At 43.0% G+C, this 24,159-nt stretch overlaps 1 protein-coding gene across 1 annotated transcript in view; it reads left to right on the forward strand.

The window, feature by feature from the left end:
* CUL3 (cullin 3) overlaps positions 1-24,159 on the forward strand; it is a 100,304-nt gene that overhangs the window by 68,044 nt on the left and 8,101 nt on the right. Inside the window, exons 11-14 of the mRNA XM_074963921.1 lie at positions 4,674-4,798; positions 5,120-5,216; positions 12,327-12,461; positions 19,169-19,355. Coding sequence (XP_074820022.1) covers positions 4,674-4,798; positions 5,120-5,216; positions 12,327-12,461; positions 19,169-19,355 — 544 coding nt within the window. The remainder of the gene's footprint in view (positions 1-4,673; positions 4,799-5,119; positions 5,217-12,326; positions 12,462-19,168; positions 19,356-24,159) is intronic.

Consider the following 24,159-nt stretch of genomic DNA (forward strand, 5'->3'; position numbering starts at 1 on the left):
AACAGCAGTTAATTTGAACTTTCACCTTCCCCAAGCAGCATAAATTTCCCATGGCTACTACACAAGATGTTGGTGTAGTGTGAGATAAGTTTACTGTATCTTGCCTCAATAGGTCTTGGGGGCCCTTGCATTCCAAATAGCCTTTACTTATCTCAAGCACATGTGTCATACACAGCCCTTGTAGAGCTCCCCCTGACTGAACACTCACCAGACTGCTGTGTTGAGCCCCAGCACATGGGACCTAAGCTTCTTGGGTCCAAGTAGGCTGGACCCTCTTTTCTCTTGACCCTTCTCGCATGTTTCCCAGGAACAGACTTTGTCTGTTATCCCTTCTTGGAAATGGGGCCCCGCAGCCCGACTTCCCTAGACCCCCAGGATCAATGCTGACTCCTCAGATTCCCAAGTAGCCTAAGCACGTCCTTTCTCAGAGTTCCATCTTATGGATACTCTGGGTTTATAGTTCAGGGATACGAAGAGTGAAAAGCAAACAGACACAAGGCTTTGTAAGGATTTCTTAAATACTCTTCACTTAGGCCATCTCTACCCTAGCATGTACGTTGGCAAACTTTTATCACTGAGAGTGTGAAAAAAAACAGACCCCTGAGCAACATAAGTTTTGCCAGCATAAGCGTTCATGTTCACAGTGCTATGTCAGGGAGAGACTCTCTCCCGCTGACATAACTACCGCCGTTTGTTGAACTGGTTTTATTATGTTGACAGAAGAGCTCTCTCCTGTCAGCATAACGCAAGCGTTCTTATAGCAGCACAACTGTACTGATACAGCTCTGTCGCTGTAAGCTTTTGAGTGTAGACATGGCCTTAGATAGCACAGAAATATACAGACCCAGACAAAACAATAAAACCTCCGTGCACCATTCCCCTCATTCTAGCTCATCCTTCCTTTGGGAGTGTGTCTTTGTTCAGCAATTCCTTCCTCTCTTTCCCCCCCGCCGCCGCATGCTCCTGTCCAGGCTTGCACTGTGCTTCAAAGCATGGAGTATCTCTTTCCTGTCACTTTGTGTCCTCCTTTCTTGGCTGGTCCCACAGTTAAACAGGACCCTCTGCTATGGGAGCAGGCTCCTCTCTTCCTCTAGATCTGAGAGTCCCTTAAGTTTATAAGTCCTATCAACTCCCAGTTCACTTGCTGCAGTGTCTAGGATTTTTCCATTTTCTTAACCCAAGTCCCCTGCAGAGAAGCTGGGGAAAACTGGTGTTACCCTAGAATGCTCTCTTGTTCTCTTCAGAAGATCTGTTCAGGTACTGACAGTCTTTAATGATTGGGTTATTCAGAGAGAGAGATGGTGGTGCCAACCCCTGTCTCCTTATTACAAGGAGCCCAAGGCAGTAAAAAGTAAGACAATCATAAGACAAGGGATCAGAGAGTTGAAAAAATCAAATTGGAATTCATAAGTTATATATAGACAGGTTCCTCAAATTGTCACATCATGGTTTCTAAGTTTCAGGGCAATGAAAATACAGTAACTTAAATTCTTTACATGGTGTCAAGTATCAGGGGGTAGCCGTGTTAGTCTTATCCACAAAAACAACAAAGAGTCCAGTGGCACCTTAAAGACTTACAGATTTTATTTGAGCATAAGCGTTCGTAAGTGAAAACCTCACTTCTTCAGAAGCATGGAGTGAAAGTTACAGATGCAGACATAAATATACTGACACATGAAGAGAAGGGAAGTGGCGTGGGCTGAGGGATGTGCTGGCCGCCCTTCCTGCAGCCTCCATTGGCCTGGAGCGGCAAACCATGGCCAGTGGAAGCTGCGATCGGCCGAACCTGCGGACGTGGCAGGTAAACAAACCAGCCTGGCCCGCCAGGGGCTTTCCCTGAACAAGCGGCGGCCCTAGTTTGAGAACCACTGGCTTAGAGTACATACAGAGAATGGGAATGCATGTGTTTCTCTAGCACAGTGGTTCTTGGCCTGCGGGCCGCATGCCACCCAATTAGCACAAAGCTGGGCCGTGCGACGAGGGTCCGGGGATGCCAGATGGCCAGCCCTGCAAGGTTGGCAGGGGGGCTGCATCCCTGCCCTAGGCAGCCAGGTCCAGGGTCGAGGTTGCCACCTGGCCCCACACAGCGGGGTCCGGGGGTCCCTGCCATTCAGCCCCCCGCCCAGGGCTCTGCTCCTGGCCCCACTCCGTGGAGGGGTCTCTGGGCAGGAGGCATTGGGCATAAGGGTCTGTAGGGGAGATCCAGGCAGGGCGCGCTGTGGTTCTCAACCTGCGGCCCAGGTAACACATTGTGGGTCGCATATGCAGCCCACAGTGATAAATAGGTTGAGAACCACTGCTCTAGCAGAACAATTCTGTAATAAAAGATGGCGCTGGGAAAGGAATCACAAGTCTTTCTTCATATTACCATTGTGGTGCAAGAGGTTCTAGAGTTTCTATTAACCAAATAGCCCCAGCGTGTTCTTTTTTTGAAACAACTGTGGTGCAATGCATGCATATGATCCTTCCTAGACAAGAGTCACAAGCCAGCTCTTCCTCATTCAGAAGCCAAAAGCCTCATAGATATAAAACTGAGTTAGTAAGTATTGGGAAGGATGATGCAGCTGATGATCAACTTTGTACATGCAGCAGTACTTTCTTTCACTGAGAAGCTGAAGTAGGAGAAGTCAAAAGATTATAGGACTTCAGGCATTTTCCAGATTGATGAACCTGAAACCTTGGGTTTTGGAGGTCATGCAGCACAATTCTAGACTTGAAAGACACTGTCCCTCTATTAGTCCATGCTACACACATGCTGATCATAAGAGGAGTCATATGAGACTTGGCGTTCCTAAAACTTATTCCAAATCAAATATCTGACCCATTATGTTTAGCACTGCATCTGTGAGAATCTGAACGAGCTCAGGCTCTTGTCTATGACTAAGATGTTTCAAAGATTCAGTGGGTAAGAAAGCATACTCTTCTTTCCAGATACGATGTTGCGGTTCCACTGTATTCAGTAAACATATTTTCCATACCCTCATGCCCATGCTAATACCACAGTTCACAAGCAAGGTATTATCTGGAACAAACAAAAATACTTTGATTCAGTGCACCTTTTTGTTGATTGTATGCATTGGCTTAATGTTCAAGGGTATGTCTGCACTGTGATAATAGACCTCTGGCACAGCTGTGGCTGGCCCAGGTCAATTGACTTGTGCTCATGAGGCGCAAGCTATGGGGATATAAAATTGCAATGTAGACATTTGGGCTCCAGCCCGAACCTGAACATCCATGCTGTGATTTCAGAGCCCCTCAAGTCTGTCAGCTGACCTGGCTCTGAGATTTGGTGCTGTGCTTTTTTTAATCTCAATGTAGACGTACCCCATCTCTAGATGGATGATTGACTGCATTTCTCTGAACATCAGTGTCATGTTAAGGCTCATGAAATCAGAAGCATGTCAATAACATTGGATGGCCTTTGGTTCACTCTGGAGAAACCTCAATACAGTTCTTTATGTATATTTGTAAAATATTGTTTTAGACTGTTCTCTTGAGTCCAGTCTCTGTTAAACCCTGTTTCTGGATTGTGTGGCCCAGCTGACTTTTTTTTTTCCCTAAGAAGAGGTCTTTTGATGTTAGTTCTAATGTATTTATTAGGTGCATTTTATTCTTCTAATATAAAAATAGCATTCTTAATACTTCTCAGGGATGCTATGTCGCTATTTAACTTGGGAGGCCTCTACTTTTTTTCCCAATGATATTTGTGACTTTTTTGTCTTTAATCTGATCCATTCTATTGCTGTATATTAGTTTTTGTAGTCTGTAAGAACCTGGATCTGTTTATAATTATACTTTTTAAGATAAGAAAATTACTTACCTATAAGCATGTTCCTTGGAGGTATTAATCGTAAGCCGTCATTAACCCACCTCATTTCCCTGTGGAAGCTGGAGATACACTCAGTTATAAGTTTGACACTATGGAATTTAGTTGAGACACTTTTTGACAATTGTACTTTGATTTCAAATAGATGTGTGCCACCTGCTGATGAGACCATTTAGACCATTTAGAACATCAGCTGTAGAGTTTTCCAAGCTTGTGTGAATACCTATGTTAATAACGACTTTCAGAGAACAAGTGTTAAAGCCACATAATTTTTTCAGGTTGAGCAAGAAACCAGTCCTTTACATAAAACAATGGGAAAATATATATGTAGAGGATTTCTGCTTTAAAACTCCAGAGAGGAAATGTCAGGAAAAACTCCCTATTGCTTAGTGTTGAATGTCAAACTGTTGCTTGTACTTTTCTGCCAGAGGGCAAGTACAAAAACTGTTACTTTGCCATTTGTATTGTTAGCAACACAGCATATACTTTTTTCTATCCAGTCAGTTGTATTGGAAACAGAATAAAAGCAGAAGGCAAAATATGACACATTACCCTGTAATGCATCTGGCCATGTAAAGCTCTGAATTTCAGAATTACTGTTTATTATCATGAATACTGAACAGTTGCATAGTATTTTTTACATTGCCATATGGGAACAATGTGAGCTTTTTGGCTCCTGTTCCAGCAAGGATGAATTTTAATTTGTGCAGCTCAGAAAGAATGGCAACTACAATTTCTCCTTAGCCTGTGGAAAGTAAAAAAATGAAAGTCTAATTATAACGTAGGGGAAGTAGCGAACACTGTCCTGTTTTAAAACGGTGGATGTCTTCTTCCAATGTTGCTGTAGGTCTCATTAGGTGGTGTTGATCTCACTGTGCGGGTTCTCACAACAGGCTACTGGCCTACTCAGTCAGCCACACCAAAGTGCAACATTCCTCCAGCCCCCAGACATGCTTTTGAAGTATTTAGAAGGTATGTATTAAATCAGGCTTTGTATTTTTAAAACAATGGGTACCGTAAATATACTTTTGTGAGTATTAAAGGCATGTTAGAGAGCTGCTTTGTTCTTTTTTGGGAAAACTAGAAAACCAACTACTCTCTACTTGGTTTTTTGTTTCAGATGAGACCTTAACCTCAATTTAATTTTTTTTTTAAGAGTAGTAGTTATATGTTACACTTAGTACATTCCATCCTGAAGAGTTCAAAATTATCTACGTATGTAAAGTGATTTTGGATCATCTGCATAAAATGTGCCTTATAAATATGTAAATTTTCATTTTAATTGTCTCATAGATTTTATTTAGCCAAACACAGTGGTCGACAGCTGACACTCCAGCATCACATGGGTTCGGCAGATCTCAATGCCACTTTCTATGGACCTGTTAAAAAGGTAAATGTCTATTTGAAAGTGTTATGATTTAATCTCAAAAACTTTGTAAATGTAAAGATAAATTTGTAATCAGTTTTGGATTTTTTTAGCTATAAATTAAACTGCCAGTATAGGACATAAGTATAAGTTTAAGAAAAGTACATCTTTTTTTTAATTCAACTCTTACCTTGGCAGCAGTTTGGAATATACTTACAAGCATACATTTTGTAAGCCTGAATCAAATTTGAAACTCTCCAACCTGTTGGTTTAATTAAATCATAGGATGATAATGGACTTTAAGGTCAGAAGGGATCATCATGATAATCTAGTCTGACCTCCTGCACATTGCAGGTCACGGAATCTCACCCACTAACTCCTGTAATAGATCCGTAACCTCTGGCTGAGTTAATGAAGTCCTCAAATTATGAATTAAAGAGTTCAAGTTACAGAAAATCCACCATTTATACTAGTTTAAACTTGCAAACGACCCATGCCCTGTAGTGCAGAGGAAGGCGAACCCCCCCCCATCTCTGCCAATCTGATCTATTTTAAAATTCCTTCCTGACCCCAAATATGGCCAGCAATTAGACCCTGAGCATGTGGGCAAGACCCATGAGCCAGACACCTGGGAAAGAATTTGCTGTAGTAACTCAGAGCCCTCCCCATCTAATGTCCCATTACCGGCCATTGGAGATATTTGCTGCTAGCAGTCGCAGATCAGCTACATGCTGTTGTGGGCAGTTTCATCATAGCATCCTCTCCATAAACTTATCAAGCTCAGTCTTTAAGTCAGTTAGGTTTTTTGCTCCCACTACTCCCCTTGGAAGACTGTTCCAGAACTTTACTCCTCTGGTGGTTAGAAACCTTCGTCTAATTTCAAGTCTAAACTTGTTGATGGACAGTTTATATCCATTTATTCTTGTGTCCACATTGGTGCTTAACATAAATAACTTCTCACCCTCTTTGGTATTTATCCCTCTGATGTATTTATAGAGAGCAATCATATCTCCCCCGAGCCTTTGTTTGGTTAGGCTAAATAAGCCAAGCTCTTTGAGTCTCCTCTCATAAGGTAGGTTTTCCATTCCTCAAATCATCTTAATAGCCCTTCTCTGTACCTGTTCCTGTTTGAATTCATCTTTCCTAAACATGGGATACCAAAATTACACACACTATTCCAGATGAGTCTCACCAGTGCCTTGTATAATGGTACTAACAGTTCCCTGTCTCTACTGGAAATACCTAGCCTAATGCACCCTAGGACTTCATTAGCCTTTTTCACAACTGCATCACATTGGCGGCTCATAGTCATCCTGTGATCAACCAATATATGCTCTGGTCTTTGTCCTCCTATATCGCTTCCAACTGATACACCTCCATCTTATAGCAGAAATTCTTGTTAGTCCCTAAATGCATGACCTTGCAATTTGTGCTATTAAATTTCATCCCATTTCTATTACTCCAGTTTACAAGGTCATCCAGATCATCTTGTGTGATAGTTCAGTCCTCCTCTGTATTGGAAATACCTCCCAACTTTGTTTCATCTGCAGTTTTATTAGCACGCGCGCACTTTTTCTGCCAAGGTCAGTAATAAAAATAGGTCCCAAGACTGATCCCTGAGGAATTCCTTTGTAACCTCCCTCCAGCCTGGCAGTTCACTTTCAGTATGACCTGTTGTAGTCTCTCCTTTAACCAGTTCCTTTTGCACCTTTTAGTTCTCATATTAATCCCCATCCTCTCCAATTTAATTTCCCATTTGGAACCGTATCAGATGCCTTACTGAAATCCAGGTAGATTAAATCTACTGCATTTCCTTTGTCTAAAAAATCAGTTATCTTTTCAAAGGAGACGATCAGGTTGGTCTGACATGATCTACCTTTTGTAAAATCATGTTGTATTGTATCCCAATTACTGTTCACCTCTGTCCTTAACCACTTTCTCTTTCAAAATTTGTTCCAAGACCTTGCATACAATTGAGATCAAACAAAGAGGCCTGTCATGTCCCGGATCACCTTTTTCCCATTCTTAAAAGTAGGAACTGTATTAGCAATTCTCCAGTCATAGGGTATGACCCCTGAATTTAAAGATTCATTAAAAATCCTTGCTACTGGACTTGCAATTTCATATGCCGGTTCCTTTAATATTCTTGGATGGAGATTATCTGGGCCCCCCAAATTAGTCCCATTAAGCTGTTTGAGTGGGACTTGTACCTCAGATGTGGTAATTTCTACCTCCATATTCTCATTCCCATTCGCCACTCTGCCATTATTTCTAAGCTCTTCATTATCCTTATAAAAACTGAGCAAATACTTGTTTAGGTGTTGGGCTATGCCTAGATTATCTTTAATCTCCATCCTATCCTCAGTGCTTAGCAGTCCCACTTCTTTCCTTGTTTTCTTTTTTATTTATATGGCTATAGACCCTTTTCCTATTGTTTTTAATTCCCCTTGCAAGGTCCAACTCTGCTTGGCTTTTGGCAGTTCTCACTTTATCCATACACTTTCTGACCTCCAAGAGAGAGCTTTCCTTACTAATCCATCCCATCTTCATTACTTGTTGGCTTTCTGCTTAATCACTGGTTTGAGATGCTTGGTCTGTGACCCTTCCCTGTGAATTCCCCCGCTCCCCCCTTTCTTGGGATGCAAGCTTCAGATAAATTTGCAGAAACTGACTTAAAGTAAATCCAAGCCTTCTCCACATTCAGATCCTTGAGTTCTTCAGTCCAGTTCACTTCCCTAATTAATTCCCCCCTCCCTTCTTTTTTTAAAGTTAGTTCTTTTGAAATAAAGGACCCTAGCTGCAGATCTATTTTTGTTTATCCTTCCATTTAGTTTCAACTGAATTAGCTCATGATTAAGCAAGGTTTTCCCCCACAACCAGTTCTTCTATGAAGTCCTCACTTCTCACCAGTACCAAACCTAAAATGGCATCACCACTTGTTGGTTCAGCATCTATTTGGCAAAGAGATCTGTCCTCTATCACATCCAGGAAAATCTGGGCCCTACTATTATTGGTAGCACTTGTCCTCCCGTCTATATCTGGGAAGTTAGTCTCCCATAATCACACAATTCCCTGTAGTATTTATTTCCTTAAAAACATTAGAGAGGTCTCTATCCATATCCATATTGGATCTTGAGGGTCTGTAGCATACCCCAAGCACTAGCCCAGCATTTCTCAAACTGGGGGTCCTGACCCAAAAGTGGATTGCAAGCCTATTGTAGGAGGGGTCGTGGTATTGCTGCCCTTACTTCTGTGCTGCCTTCAGAGCTGATCTTGCCAGCCACCCATCTCTGAAGGCAGCGCTGCTGCCAGCAGCGGCACAGAAGTAAGGGTGGCATTGTAGTATGGTATTGCCACCCTTACTTCTGTGCTTGTGTCATCAGCACTGTCTTCAGAGCTGGGCGCCCAGCCAGAAGATGCTGCTTTCCAACTGCCCAGCTCTGAAAGCAGAGCAGAGAGTGGTGGCTGCTGGACGTGTCCCCACATCTGAAGGCAGCACTTCTGACAGCAGCAGTGCAGAAGTAAGTATGGTATGGGAGGGGTGTCGTCATTTTTTTTGAGGGCAGGGAATCACAACCTGAAATATTTTCAGAGGGGGTCCCAGTTTTAAAAAAAAAAAAAAAATTGAGAACCCCTGCAGTAGCCCAAGGGAACCTCTAGTAGTTTCTTCCCCAAAGTGATTTTGGCTCAAACAGACTGTCTTATCCATTCCATCATTTCTAATTTCATTACAGTCTATTTCATCATCAATATACAGTGCTACTCCACCATCTTTGCCTTTATTTCTGTCTTTTCTGAACAGCACATAGCCTTCAATACCTGTACTCCAGTCATGACTGCTATTCCACCAGGTTTTTGTTATCTCTATAATATCTGATTTCACTTCCTGTACCAGTAGTTCTAGTTCCTCCGTTATGTTGCCCAAGCTCCTTGCACTGGTGTACAAACATCCTAATTGTTGCTGCTTGGCTTCACCCACATTTCTCGCCCAATTAGGTACAGTCATTCTACTCCCAGTATCGCCTACCTGACTGTTAGCTTCATTGGTATCGGCACTATATTTCCTCTTAATGTCCATTCTTCTACCCACTGCTTTCCTTTCTCCATTGCTGTATCCTTTCTTACTTGATTTTCCTCCCTCTCAATATTATTCAGGTGTGGAGATTACATAAGTATCACCCAGCCATCTCTCCCAAGTCAATCAGTTGTGCCAGCCTCTATCCCAGAAGTCTACTTCTCTCCCTATTCAGGTGGAGTCCATCCCTTGCTAACAGTACTCTGTCCATGAATGCCTCCCAGCGGTCAAACATAGAATCACAGGACTGGAAAGGATCTCGAATGGCAATCTAGTCCATTCCCCTGCGCTCATGGCAGGACTCAGGTTCAGCCGATCACTGCTCCAGGCCAATGGGTGCTGCAGAAAGCGGCGTGGGCCGAGGGATGTGCTGGCCACCCTTCGTGCAGCCCCCATTGGCCTGGAGTGGCGAACCACAGCCAGCGGGAGCCGCAATCAGCTGAACCTGCGGACGCGGCAGGTAAACAAACCAGCCCGGCCCACCAGGAGCTTTCCCTGAACAAGCGGTGGCCCTAGTTTGAGAACCACTGATCTAGACCATTCCTGACTGGTGTTTGTCTAACGTGCTCTTAAAAATCACCAATGATGGAGATTCCACAACCTCCCTCGGCAATTTATTTCAGTGCTTAACCACCTTGACAGTTAAGTTTTTCTTAATGTCCAGCCTAAACCTCCGTTGCTGCAATTTAAGCCTATTGCTTCTTGTCCTATCCTCAGAGGTTAAGAAGAACAGTTTTGGTCCCTCCTCCTTGTAACAACCTTTTTTATGTACTTGAAAGCTGTTATCATGTCCCCTCTCAGTCTTCTCTTCTCCAGACCAAACAACCCAATTGTTTTCAATCGTCCCTTATAGGTCATGTTTTCTAGACCTTTAATTATTTTTGTTGTTCTTCTCTGGACTTTCTCCAGTTTGTCGACATCTTTCCTGAAACGTGGTGCCCAGAACTGGCCTAATCAGCGTGGAGTAGAGCGGAAGATTTACTTCTCATGTCTTGCTTACAACACTGCTGCTAATACGTCCCAGAATGATGTTTTCTTTTTTTGCAACAGTGTTACACTGTTGACTCATATTTAGCTTATGGTCCACTGTGACCCCCACATCCCTTTCCGCAGTACTCTTTCCTAGGCAGTCATTTCCCATTTTGTATGTGTGCAACTGATTGTTCCTTCCTAAATGGCGTACTTTGCATTTGTCCGTATTGAATTTCATCCTGTTTACTTCAGATCATTTCTCCAGTTTGTCCAGATCATTTTGAATTTTAATCCTATACTCTAAAGCACTTGCAACCCCTCACAGCTTGGTATCATCTGCAAACTTTATAAGTGTATTCTCTTATACCCTTATCTAAATCATTGATGAAGGTATTGAACAGAACCAGATCCAGAACTGATCCCTGCGGGACCCCACTCGTTATGCCCTTCCAGCATGACTGTGAACAACTGATAACTACTCTCTGGGAATGGTTTTCCAACCAGCTTTGCACCCACCTTATAGTAGCTTCATCTAGGTTGCATTTCCATAGTTTGTTTATGAGAAGGTAATGTGAGACAGCATCAAAAGCTTTACTAAAGTCTAGATATACCATGTCTACTGCTTTCCCCCTATCCACAAGGCTTGTTACCCTGTCAAAGAAAGCTATCAGGTTGGTTTGATAGGATTTGTTGTTGACAAATCCATGCTGACTGTTACTTATCTTATTATCTTCTAGATGTTTGCAAATTGACTGCTTAATTATTTGCTCCATTATCTTTCATGCCATTATCTTCCATTATCTAACATGCCAAAGCCCACCCTATAGCACTGCTTCCTAAGCCATCTGTTAATAGTCATAATCTTATCTCGCCTTCATTCTCCTCCTCTAGGGACAGGTAGAATCCCTGAGCCTCCATTTCCTTAAGCATCTTCCCCAGCCTGCCATAGTCTCCCTTGATATATTCCAGCGAGAATCTAGCTGTATCATTTGTTCCCACATGAAGAACAATCACTCGATTCTTTCCTGCTCCCATTAGGATCCATTTCAGCCTCAGATCCATATTCTGTATCTTAGCTCCTGGCAGGCAGCACACCTTTCTATTCTCTGGATCAGCTCTGGTGACATGCCTATTTGTTCTTCTTAGTAGGGAGTCCTCAATCAGATAGATCTGCCTTTTCCTGGGGATGGTGTGATTCTCCGGCCTTTCTCCTGTTCTTTCTGGCTGCAAGTCCTCTTGTCTTTTATTCTCCCTTACAATCTTCTCTGAGTCAACCAGTATCCTTCTGCAGCTCTGAACTCTGGGTATCTCCATCGATTCTTCCCCTCTTCTTATAGGACTAGCTGTTCTTCCTTGCCCTCCCACCTTATTTTGGGCTGTGACTCAGACCAAAGTGAAATTTCTCCGCAGTTGTTACATTGGAATTATGCTCAAATAAATTGGTTAGTCTCTAAGGTGCCACAAGTACTTCTTTTCTTTTTGTGAATACAGACTAACACGGCTATTACTCTGAAACCTGACATTGGAATTAAGGTTTTAAAAAAAAATTTCAAGGCAAACCTAATGTAGTTTCATAATGCCACTATTGTCGATTACACTTTTTAAAGTTATAGAAAGCTTAAAGTTTAAATTATACAAACAAAACAAGTAAATTTCATTTGTGAGAAATGGGGAGTAGTAAGCACTGGAAAGCTAAGCAAAGGTTAGAAGGAAGGAAGAGATTGTATGGTGCATGAGGACAGAGAAGGTAATCGAAGCTGCAACATAAACATAAAAGTAAGATTAGGACACACCCATAATATGTATTACTAAAAGAAGTTTTGGAACTGGTCTGATTGGAGCAAAGGGACAAAGATTTTTTGCTGCAGCTATTTTGATAAATTGGGAAGCAGGAAGACCTGAAGAGTATATTACAGTAGTTAGGCAAAATTGGAACCAAGCATATATTACTCTGGAACTTGTAGTTTCAAAATCTCAAACTTAATATTGCTTAAGCTTAGTTCTCCATTGGCTACATAAAAAGTTTAATCAGGAGATGGAAAAAATGTTTCTAAAATGATTTCATGACTTCTTTTAAATTCAAACAGGAAGATGGCTCAGAGGTTGGTGTAGGAGGTGCCCAAGTAACTGGCTCAAATACAAGGAAGCACATATTGCAAGTCTCCACTTTCCAGATGACGATACTAATGCTCTTTAACAACAGAGAAAAATACACATTTGAGGTATGATTTGTGGCTTTCTAAGCTGACTTTAAAAAAACTGTTAAAATGTATTCTGCAGATAGATGCAGAGCATATGTAGATCTATGGTATTATATATCTGCCTGTACTCTTTCAGAAGTTGTGTAGGAAATCTTGACCTATGTACTCAGACCTTTTTGATGCCAAGGGGATATACCTCATTCGTCCTTCACCACCACCACCACCTCCCCCCCCTTTTTTTACTTGATAGTGAGAGTTCAGAGTCCATAATAATTTACTTTTATGGTTAGAGAGATTGTTTTTAGCTCCATAATCTTGTCTGATGTATTGTTAATCCCTTAACATACGGAATGTGCATTTTTTAGAGAAGTTTCCATTGGGATTGTATGCTGTGAAACCCATATTAAAGATGCAGGCTGTGTGTAGCTGCAAGCCCCTCTTCCTTGGAACACTTATACAAAGGGGCCAGGGCCCTTAACCATTTGTTTCCTTTAAAGGTGTTGAAAATTGGCTGATAGCCTTAGTCATTCTCTGTTCCAGAAACTCAGGATTTAGAAGTATATACCTTTAGACCCCAGCTGTGTTTAGGGAAATGATATTCTTCACAGCAGTATAAAATACTATTTTAAGACTGCTTCAAGTTAAAAGGTTTTAATTCAGTATAGCCAGCCAGTGAAGATGGGGCCCAGATTGTTTTTGGTCCTTTTATTTAAATATTCTTTAATGAATATGAGGATCCACTTGTACCTAAAGCATTAAAAAGACTGATTTCATTTTGTTTGGTCTTTTTTTTCTTGAAGAAATCTTTATTCTTGATACATGTTTCATATTCTGAGTTATCAAACCTTGCAATAGGAAGAATCTGCCTTTGTTTGATTGCTGAATAGTAGTTAATATATTCAGTACCAGTAAAATAGTGATGCTTTGCTCTGTTGACCTCATGATGTCCTATGATAGCATGACTTTGCAGATAGTGCATGCATTCACAAAAGCATAAGATTGCCAGAACATAGAAGCATCACTGATGTGTAAGTGCTTGTGCAAAACATAGAGGTTGATAGACTGATTTTATTTTTCAGTTGCCTTTGAAACTGCACTTCGCTATTCTTTTTCTGTTTCACACAAGTATACTCCTGAGGGCATTCCGTGCCAAAAAAATTAGAAATTCTGCAAGTTTTATTTGTCAATAAATAAATGCAGAGACTCCAGAATTGCGGTGGGGAGCACAAGCCACTGGCTGCATAAAAGGTGGGAGATCACTCTGCAGCCATCCAATTTCTACCCCTGGGATACGGGCACTCCGTGGTGAGGCTGCACCCGACCTTGACACAGCACAAGGCCTGGGGCCCTGTCCCTCTGTGCCAGGTGCACCAGGTGTGGGGCAGGCAGGCTCAACCAGGAAGGATCCAAGTGTGGAGGGGCTCAGTGTGGGGGAACCAGGTGTGGGGTGAGAGGATTCTGTATGGGACAGTCTGGGTGCAAGCAACTCAGTGGGGGGGATCTGGATGCACAGAGGCTTATTGGTCCTGCTTTGAGCAGGGGCTTGGACTAGATGACCTCCTGAGGTCCCTTCCAACCCTGATATTCTATGATTCATGCTGGGTGGGGGTTCCAGGTGCAGGGGCAATGGGACTCTCCAGGGGCTTCCAGGTGCAAGTGGTTGGGGCTCAGCAATGGGGTCTGGCTGTGGGAGGTCTCAGCAGCAGGTCTGGGTGCTGGGGGAGTGAGGCTTGGTGGGGTGGGGGTCTGGGTGCAGCTAGTGGGGGGTCATGGCATGGGGGTCTGGATGTGGGAGGTCGGGCATCGGTGGGGGTTTGAGTGCATGGAGCTCTGGTGGGTAGTCTAGGTACAGGGGTGGGAGTCCAGAGGCAGGGGGTCTGGGTGCAGGGGGACTCCAGATGCAGGGGTTGAGATTCAGTGGGGTGAGGTTTGGGTATGGAGGGCTCGGGGAGTTCTGGATGTACCGCGTGCGGCTTGGCACAGGTGTCTGGGTATGGGAGGTCCAGATGAACAGGGATTGGGTGGATGGGGGAGCAGCTCCCTGTACAGTGACCCTTCCCCCCCCCCCCCCCACAGCTGAGGAGCGATGGAGGCAGGAAGCAGAGGAGAATACTGAGCTTGCTGCGTCTGCGGGAGGTTTCTGGGGGTGGGTCTGACGCAGCCCCAGCAACTCCTCTCCTGCCTGGAGCCCAGCCTGGACTAGCAGCTGATTCCAGCTCATGGTAGGAGCCACTTGCTGGGGTGTCCCCAGCCCAGCAGTGATTTACCTTTCTGCCAGCTGCTCTGGGTACCTGAAACGATGTACCTTCGCTGCTAGGGAGTGGAGCGTGACAGCTCTTGAAGCTTCCCTGTCAGAAAGTGATTTTTATGCAGGGAACACAAATTCTGCGCATATGCAGTGGCACAGAATTCCCTCAGGAGTAACAAGTACTGATGGGAGGTTGGACAGGTAGAGATCACCACAGCAGCCAAAATGGACAGTGAGTTCTAGTTTTCAGATTGTCTTCTATAGACCTGTTGGCTTAACAGTGCTGTCCCCACAAACAGTGGGAACCTATTGAGGCACTGGGGTGGATGGGCTTGGCCCTGCCCATTGCTAAAGGCTACGAGCATGAGGGGAGGAGCCACCAAACCCAGGCATCAACTAAATCCAGGGGACAACAAATTAAAAAATAGGACCAGGAGTGCAGGTCACAGGGATCCAGGGGGAGACACCAAGCAGAGAATCCCAGACAGCGTCCCTTGCCCCTCAAGGCATCCAGGGAGGCAGTAGACATCACCCAGAGGAACTCTGCCCAGAGACATGACTTAAAAAGCGATCAGAAGTAGGCCCCACAGTCACAGAGCACCCTGCCGTCCAGATTCCTTTTCTGATGTGATGGATGGCCATTTTGGCCAGTGTCAGGAAAAGGTGGACGAGGAGGTCTTGTCACTTTGTGGGGTCACGGTCTATTGTTAGCCAGAGCCCAAGAGGGATAGAGGCCACTGAAGTCTCCCACTGAGATTGACTTGAAGTGATTTCTTCTATCCTTTGATGGGGGTCAGGAGACTTTTGCCCCATTCCAAAATAGCCATGACATTGCTTGGTACGTGTGAAAATCTCATTGTGGTAGGCCAGGGCTTCTCCCCAGCTTCGAATCATACGCTGCCACACTGTCTCCTTTAAGAAGGCTTATTGTCCAAACATAAGTGAATAAAGGAAACACAAAGAACCCTTAGCTCACCCTTGTCCTAGGGTTTCATGGTCTCCCCTCCTACAGTCTCTGGTGATCCTGCTTCTTGCAGCTTCCCAGTTCCAGACAGCTCTGCTCCCTTTCTGGAACACCAGCACCAGAGATAACTTCCTGGGTATCTGGCCCTTTGCTCCAGGGACTCTCCACGGGAATTAGCTCCACTTCTCTGTGGCTTCACTTCTCAGACCCAGCCTGTCCCAGTAACTTATCCCCTTCCTGCCCTCTGATAGGTCTGTATAGACCCAGGTGTAATCCTGGTTCCTTTAATTGGCTCATTTGGGCCCACCTGCTCTGATATATGCAAGCTGGTTCTGGTCTACTCACAGGGACCAGCTACCCTGTGACACTCTATAGACCTTTGAGTGACCCAGCTCCCATTTGCAGCATTCTGCTTTCAGCACTCTATAAAGTCAGTACTGTAAAGGACACGATAGTACAGCATAACGCCGAAGAAGTTCAAGTACCCTCTGTGCTGACGATAAGCAGAAGCACCAATAAAAAATTATGCCTTAGCAAAAGAGGAAGGAGTTTTGTCTAATCAGGCTTCTGTTCCCAGCTCTGCCACTGATGCACCAACTTTTAAATTTCCCTAAGCTCTTAGCCCCATTTTGGATAAGTGGTAACTAAGACAAATACTTTCTCTTTTGGAGCAGTGCTGACACTTAATACTTGATGAGGTACTATAGAAGCACAGAGTATTACTAAGACTTTGAGGAAAGAGTTTTGCTTTTTAATTGTTGGAGGTTCATATGTTAGGGCTTTATGTAACTAGTTGGATATTTTTGTGGAGAAAAAATGGGCTTGTTTTAATGGTGCTTCCACATGAGAGGGAGGTTTTTCTGAATAGCTTAAGCTTTTGCATTCTCTTAATAACTTATCCCATTCCTTCCAAGTGGGCTACTCCTTATATTCAAAACTTATGTTGCTGCTCATTTCAGTGTCTGGTGAAGAATACTTAAATATTTTGAAGTATATAGCATCAAAAGCTTGATTTGTTCACAAATTGAATATAAACTGAAGATTTGTCCCATCCCTAACCATGTCCAATGTGAAATTCAAAATTTGATGTGTGAAATTGTTACATCATTCAGCAAAACTAGTTCATTAAAAGTTTAGGCTGACTTCTTAATTCATGCTGTTCCTTTTTTCCCCTTTTTCCATGTTGGGAGAGCGTTTAAAGGTTGGTGAAGCCTAAGAATTTAAAATTCTTTGGCTCTGTTGATTTTTTCAACCATGTTAATGTTGAAACAATTATTTAATTCCTTGCTCTAAGAAAAAAACTTAAGATGTCTGGAATTTAACACTTTGTTTGTTAGTTATTGCAGCCTATTGTGTAGTTTTCCAGACATAGCTCCTTTAGATCTGTTTTAGATATGTTCAGCTGCATAATAGGTTGTAATTATAGCTTTCCTCCCCAAAATGAAATCTGTAACATACCAGATAACTGAAAGTAGGGGGAAAAACACTTTAAAATATCTATTTTAATCTTAAAAAGATATTAAGTGTCTTTATAAAAAGATGTGCATTTCTAAAAATAACATGCTGATGACTTAAACTTTGTTAGGATGCAGTAACTCCTGTTGTTCATGTTAATAGAAAAATTTTAATTCTTCTACCCTTCTTCTAGAAACCTTTCTGTGCTACAAATTGCTTAGTACTCTCCACCCCCACCGAAGTCAACTAGTGGATGGTGCTCGTCATATCACAGCATCAAACCATTTCTGTGATGCTTATTTAAAGCCAATTTGTGAATTTCTGAAAGACCAGATTTAGAGCAAGTGTCAGTTTAAGGATGAACTGTAATGTTGACAATTAAAATACACACAGTGTGTAGTGAATGCCCCACACTGCCTGGTTAATAAGGGTGTACAGCATAAAAACTGGTTCTTAATTTTTATTTTAGTTCTGTATTTCACTTTCAATGGCAGTAGTCAGAATACTTTATTAAGATGAAAAGTACAGCAATGATTATTGATGGATTGATTTTAATCCTTTGGCATTCGAAATCAGGGTGTTGGACTGAAATCTCATTGGCAGCGGTAGGTTGTGCTGGAACTGCTGGCCTTGAGGCATTACATTTAAATAAATAATTAAAAAGCTTACTTACTCATCGTTGTAAGCAGTTAATTTATATGGTCAAGATCCACTTCCTTCTGGTTTACTGAAGTGATCCTGATTATGCCATTGTAATAAGGTTCATTTTTCAAGACAAAAATGACTCTAATTTAGTCTTTAAAAATGCACTTTAGCTGAAACGTGATAAACAAATATAGGATAGAACCGAATTGGTGGTTTTATTTAAATGAAACTGGAAATGAGCAAATATCAGCTCTTCATGTCACCCTAGAGGTGGGCTTTTTGGGTACTGGCAGGTGTAATGTGAAGGTGTTCCGCTAACACAGTCTGAAAGCACATTGCAGTAGTTCAAAACTTCAGCATCCATGAGAAAGTGGAAAATGAGGATTGATGCCTCAGCTTCTAAATGGCTCTCAGTAGACCTCTCAGAAACACTGACTTTCTAACATTTTTATGAGGAAGACGGCAAAACATGCCATAGTTTATATTTCTCCCAACAAAAAGTGACTCTGAGAGGCACTAAAACTACAGAAGCACTTGGTGGAAGTTTCAGAGGGACTTGACAGATAAGCTGATAACTCTGCTTTAGAAGACTGTGTGCAAAGCACTGCTGGGGTATATTTCTATAGGAATTTTGTGCTTTGTATGGTTCTAACAGTGTTTTAGTAGACATCTTCCAAATGTCATCTCTTGTACTTTGAGCTGAGGTGAACCAGACACTCAGTTTTGTTCTCTGCTGAGTGTAAGGTGGAAACAAAACTAATCTTAAGTAGCTCTATACTTTATTAGGAGTGTACTCTGCAGAAGGGTGAGAAAACACGTTTTTGTGAAAAAGCTGGTGCCAGGATGAGACTCCTGTTTGATATTTCTTGTAAGGCTGTCGCCTTTTCATGTTAACTAACTGCCTTACCTGGCTTGATAAGGTACTTTTGATAGCTTTCTGTCAGAAATGTCCTTGATTGCGATGTATACTTTTTTCATTGAACTGATGATGAAAGTAACATTGGAACTCAGGTTTCATTCCATAAAGCAACATTGGAGAGAATGGAAATAAACCCTTTTGGCTTTTTCAGGAGATAAATTGATTGATAACAGTTAATTATTAATTTTGTTCCTTTCATCACACTGGCAGCTGTTCACTTTAAATTATAATTGAAGAAATCTACTTTCTCTAAATCAACCCATGTTCATCATAAGCCTTTTTGCATAGTGCTTATTAGACTATCACTAAATGAATTCTAACTTTTCAAGCATCTAAAGAATCTAAATTTCAGAAATTAGTTTTGAGAGACCAGGATTATCTTTTTGAGCAGTCGTGGTTCCCGCCCCGCCTCCAATAAATAAATAAATTAAATAAATCTACTTAACATGTTCTGACATTATTTATAAGCTATTGATGATGTTGTGATTTTCCTTCAGGAAATTCAACAAGAAACTGATATCCCTGAAAGAGAGCTTGTTAGAGCCCTACAGTCCCTTGCATGTGGCAAACCAACACAACGAGTTCTCACAAAAGAGCCTAAATCAAAAGAAATAGAAAATGGTCATATATTTACAGTGAATGACCAGTTCACGTCCAAATTGCACAGAGTCAAGATTCAAACAGGTAAGTCTGTTTTTATATTCAGCTCTTGTACTCCAAAAATAACTTAAGTTGTAAAATGTTGGCACCTGCCTTGAAGCTAAATGCATCACACTAGCAAAAGGAAAATATTAATCTGTAAAATTTGTTGTTGTCATTGACTAGTAGCCTGAAAGCGAAAATTTAAATGCTGAGGAAATCCAAAGCACTTACAGAAAGTAATAGTTGAGTTAAGTGGGGATGTTTTTTTTTTAAAAAAGTATGTAGTCCTCTCCAACTAGGAGAAGAAGGTGGAAGGACTGTAGCTTTTAAATTAAATTACTATGTTTTAAAACTTACTAGGATGTGTTCTGATTTACTTGGCGAGAGAAACATCTATAAGCGGTTCTCAGACTGTGGGTTGGGACCCCAAAGTGGATCACGACCCTGTTTTAATGGGGTTGCCAGGGCTGGCTTTAGACTTGCTGGGGGCCGGGGCCAAAGCTGAAGCCCAAGCCCCATTGCCTGGGGCCAAAGCCAAAGCTCAAGGGCTTCAGCTCTGGGCAGTGGGGCTCAAGTTACAGGCTCCCTGCTTGGGACTGAAACCCTTGGGTTTTGGGTCCCCCCCCAACCCCCCCACTTGGGGCAGTAGGGCTCAGGCGAGCTCAGGTTTTGATTCCACCCTCCTGGGGTCGTGTAGTAATTTTTGTTGTCAGAAGGGGTCGTGGTGCAATGAAGTTTGAGAACCGCTGGTCTATCTCATAGATGTATAATTTGCTCTACTGCTATGAAATTACTGATTTGATGTTTTCTTCAGTGAACACTGGGTACTGTTCCTGGCTGTGCTAGATGTTCATTGTGTCCTTGCTCAGTCATTATTATTTAATCCGAGATTCGTTTTCCTCACTTGTGGAGTCAGGATGATACTGCTACTAGTTGGAGTGGCTGCAAACATGTATTCCACTCAGGTGTGCAGATGCCCAGCACACTGAAGCCAGTTTTATGCAGCAGTGCCCATCAGGTTGATGCATGCACCCTGCACATCCTTGTGGCCCCTCCTGAGGCTACAAAAGGGCACTGACACCTCTACCCCCTTAGTTCTTTCCCATGGATTGAGTTGGAGCTTGCTGTGCAGTTTTCCTCACATTTTTTTCTTATGCATAGATAGCTAGTTTAGTTTTCTGATCTCTAAGTAGTTAGTTAGCAGTTAATATTTGTTAATTTATTTTTATTTTAAAGTTTGCTTTTTAGCCATTGTTAGTTTCAATGCTAGGCACCATTGACATGCAGGGTTTGTTGGGCTTTATGCACTGCCTGTCATGTGGGTATATATCCTGAATAGTTACCCCCCTTAAGTGCTGCCTTTTCTTCTCTGCAAGAGGCACATTAAGGAGAGATGCAGTATTTGTTGCTCTTTCAAGAAAAGAATGCAGATTTTGAGAGACCGTGACCTCATGGAGAGGTTTCCAGGCTTGTCTTGACGCCCTGTTTCCTGCACTCAGACAGATCCCTGGACTTGGACTCTTCTCCGCAGTGAAAGAGTGGGCAGTCGTCTTTTCCAGTGCCTCCCCATGAAAGGACACATAAAACAGACTGAAGTCACTCGAAGTCTAAGAACTTTTTCTCTGAAAAAGGATTCAGAGCATCCTTGGGGCTCATCAGGTATCCAGGATAGAGCTGAGCCATTTACCTGTTACTTCCCCAGTATTGCATGGGAGGAACTTGGTACTGTGCCATCAACTCCATAACTGACTGCAGGACAGCTGTTGAATCCGATACCAGTGGGACCTGCAAGCTTACAAGGCAGCAAAGTATTTGTATTTCTTCTCTGTTCCAGGCTCTCCTGTAGTTTAGGAGTCCATTGCTTTGAGGGCAACTCTTGGGGTACAGGGTCCTTCTCCTCAGTTCTGGTACAGAGACTGTAGTGGTACCAACATGAGTACCAGTTAAGGAGCATGGCCAGGGTTCAGCTTCTTCTCTGGTACCATCTTTGGCGCGCGGTGCACGTTATGTCAGCATCAGTACGGTCTCCATCCTCTCTTTTTGTCTGTCTCTGTCCCAGCACAGTCAGCCTTGGTACTAGAGTGAGAATTAGCTTGGATACTTACTACAGTTTGTACCACAGCACCAACTATGAGATATTTCCTGGCACCCTCTTGTGATGCTGTACCATTGATGTCTCATGATGCCTTTAGGGTACAGACCGCCATATCTACTTCATTATGGCCAATATTGTCATCTTTGTGATGCGCTGGAGATCAACCAAGTCACCTCCTGGCCCCATCTGATTTTGCACCCCAAATGCCTTATGACTATTCAGATGATTCCCTGCAGTGTGGTTTGGAATCCTTCAGTAGTTTGCTGTTCCCTCCTCAGTGCAAAAGGTCTAGCAAATCTTCCAGACTGCCTCCAGAAGGAGAGCATTGGTCCCAGGACAGGTCATCAGCAGGGGACAGTTGACTGGCCTAGTTCTTACTGGTCTCCCATGCCTTATACTTTACATCAGTGGCCATTTTGGATTCCCTGGGGTGTTTCCCATTCCCCTAGGTCTCCAACATCTGCGCAGTTTAGGAGAAGGTCACCAGAGCGTACGATGACAGAGTTTCCAGAGCTGCCTTGCAAGTATGATCAGGCACTGTTACCCCAGACCAGCCAGTGCTGCAGGAGAAACCATTGCACAAGGAACTGATTTTTATCACAGGAGGATCCATTTGCTACTGTTAACCTTTTTTCCTCCTCACATGTTGACTCCATGATTCTGGATACTTCTTCTCCAATTCCAGATTATTTGAAGTTTCATCACAAGCTTCTGAGAAGAATGGCTGTGGCTTTGGGCATACAAGTTCAGTTTGAACAAGAAGACACAACCTTTTTGACATTCTCCAGGCTTGTGCTCCAGGGAAGGTAGCCCTCCCTATTAATGATGCTGTTCTAGGGCCGTCAAAAACCTTAAGGCATTCACCAGCCTGTTGTTGTACGGTAGCCGAGACATCAGTCCAGTCTATGCTTGATGCAGCTGCTCGGGTGATGGCCTGTGCAATAACAATGAGGAGAGCTTCCTAGTTATGGAACTCAGGAATAGCTACAGACATGCAAAAATTGGTATGCAGGGCTTGTTGGGCTTTCATTTTATGGTCGGTAGTGCTTTTTGGATAAAACCGATGAGACCTTACTTTCTTTTGACTCAAGCTACGCTTCGCTCATTAGAGATCTGTTCCAGTCCCTAACAGGTGACAATACAGACCTCAACAACCCCAATACCAGCAGCAGTATTACAGGCAGTCTTTCAACACATCAAGGCAACCAAATTCTTCAAAAAGAAACATAAATCACTGACTCCAGCACCACACAAGCAGCTCATGCTCAATCAGTTGTAGGGAAAAGCCCGAAGTCTGAGCACCTACTGGTGGGCCGCGGTGTAGCCACCGGTCTCCCTATGGGCAGCACTCAGGCTCCCAGTGGGGAGCTAGTAGTTTTGTGGGCGCAGCCCGGCTTGGAGCGGGGAGCCCAGGGGATAGCCGGCTCAATACAGTCATTTGCATGCATTCTTCCTTTTTTCTCAGTGCTTGGGAATTTGTAATGACAAACACGAAAGTTTATGCCCAGATAAATTTGTTAGTCTCTAAGTTGCCACAAGGACTTCTCGTTGTTTTTGCTGATACAAACTAACACAGCTATCGCTCAGTAATCAGTTCTAAGCACTGTAAGAACGAATATCCTTTTCAGTTTCTGCCCATCCCTTTTCAGGGCCCCATCTCACAAATCAATACTCCTTATGAAGTTCAGATTCTGCTTACACTAGGGGCCATGGAATAAGTTCCCCTTCAACCTCAGGGAAAGGGATTTTATACACAATTCTTCCTGATTTCCAAGTCCAAGAGGGTGTGAGACTCATTCTAGATCTTTGAAATCTCAGCAAGTATGTGAGATTTTTGCAAGATCTCCCTAGCATCAGTTATTCCTTCCCTAGATTGCAATGACTGGTTTGCTTTCCTCAGTCTGCAGGATGCTTACTTCCATGTGGTGGTCACGCCAAATCACAGGAAGTTTCTAAGACTTGTGATAGTGGGACAGCGTTATCGGTACACAGTACTTCCCTTCAGCCTATCATTAGCCCTGTCACTATTCCCAAGTGCCTGGTCATTTTGGCAGCCTGTCTGGAGGAAAGGAATTCATGTTTTCTCTTATCTGGACAAATGGTTCATTCAGGGCAGATCTGAACATCAGGTTCTCCACCACATCAGATTTATCCTTTGTCTTTTCAACTGTCTAGAAATGTACATTTTTCCCAACACACAATCAAGTTCTTTAGAAGTCCTATGATTCTGACTGCTTTTCTCCCTCAGAAGAGATAGATTTCAGACAATTCACTAGTTGTGCGTGTCTCTCAAGTCACACTCTACTACCACAGTCTGAGCCTGACTGAGGTTACTAGGCCACATGGCCTCACGTACTTATGTGACCCAACTTGTCAGGCTGTGCGTGCACATCTTCCACAGATGACTAAAGTCAGTCTACTGAACAAACAGACATCCCTTAGACAAGTTGGTACATGTACTTCCTTCTGTCCTAGTGTCTTTAGAATGGTGGATGGATTAAAAAAAAGTATGCGGGGGGAGGTACTATTTTCTTGTCCTCTTCCATCCAAGACTCTCATTATCAGTATGTCTGATAGGATGGGATGCTTACATAGGTTTGCTAGCCAAGCATTATGGACAGAAGACAAATCGACCCCTCATATCAAATATCCTCAAATTTTGGCCCGTTCTCAAGGCTTGCTGTGCTGTTCTCCCTCATGTCAAGATATTGTAGGTCCAGATTATGATGGGTTGCCCCCCTTTGGATGCCA

The sequence above is a fragment of the Natator depressus genome, chromosome 9 (assembly GCF_965152275.1).
Source record: "Natator depressus isolate rNatDep1 chromosome 9, rNatDep2.hap1, whole genome shotgun sequence".
Lineage (NCBI taxonomy): Eukaryota > Metazoa > Chordata > Testudines > Cheloniidae > Natator > Natator depressus.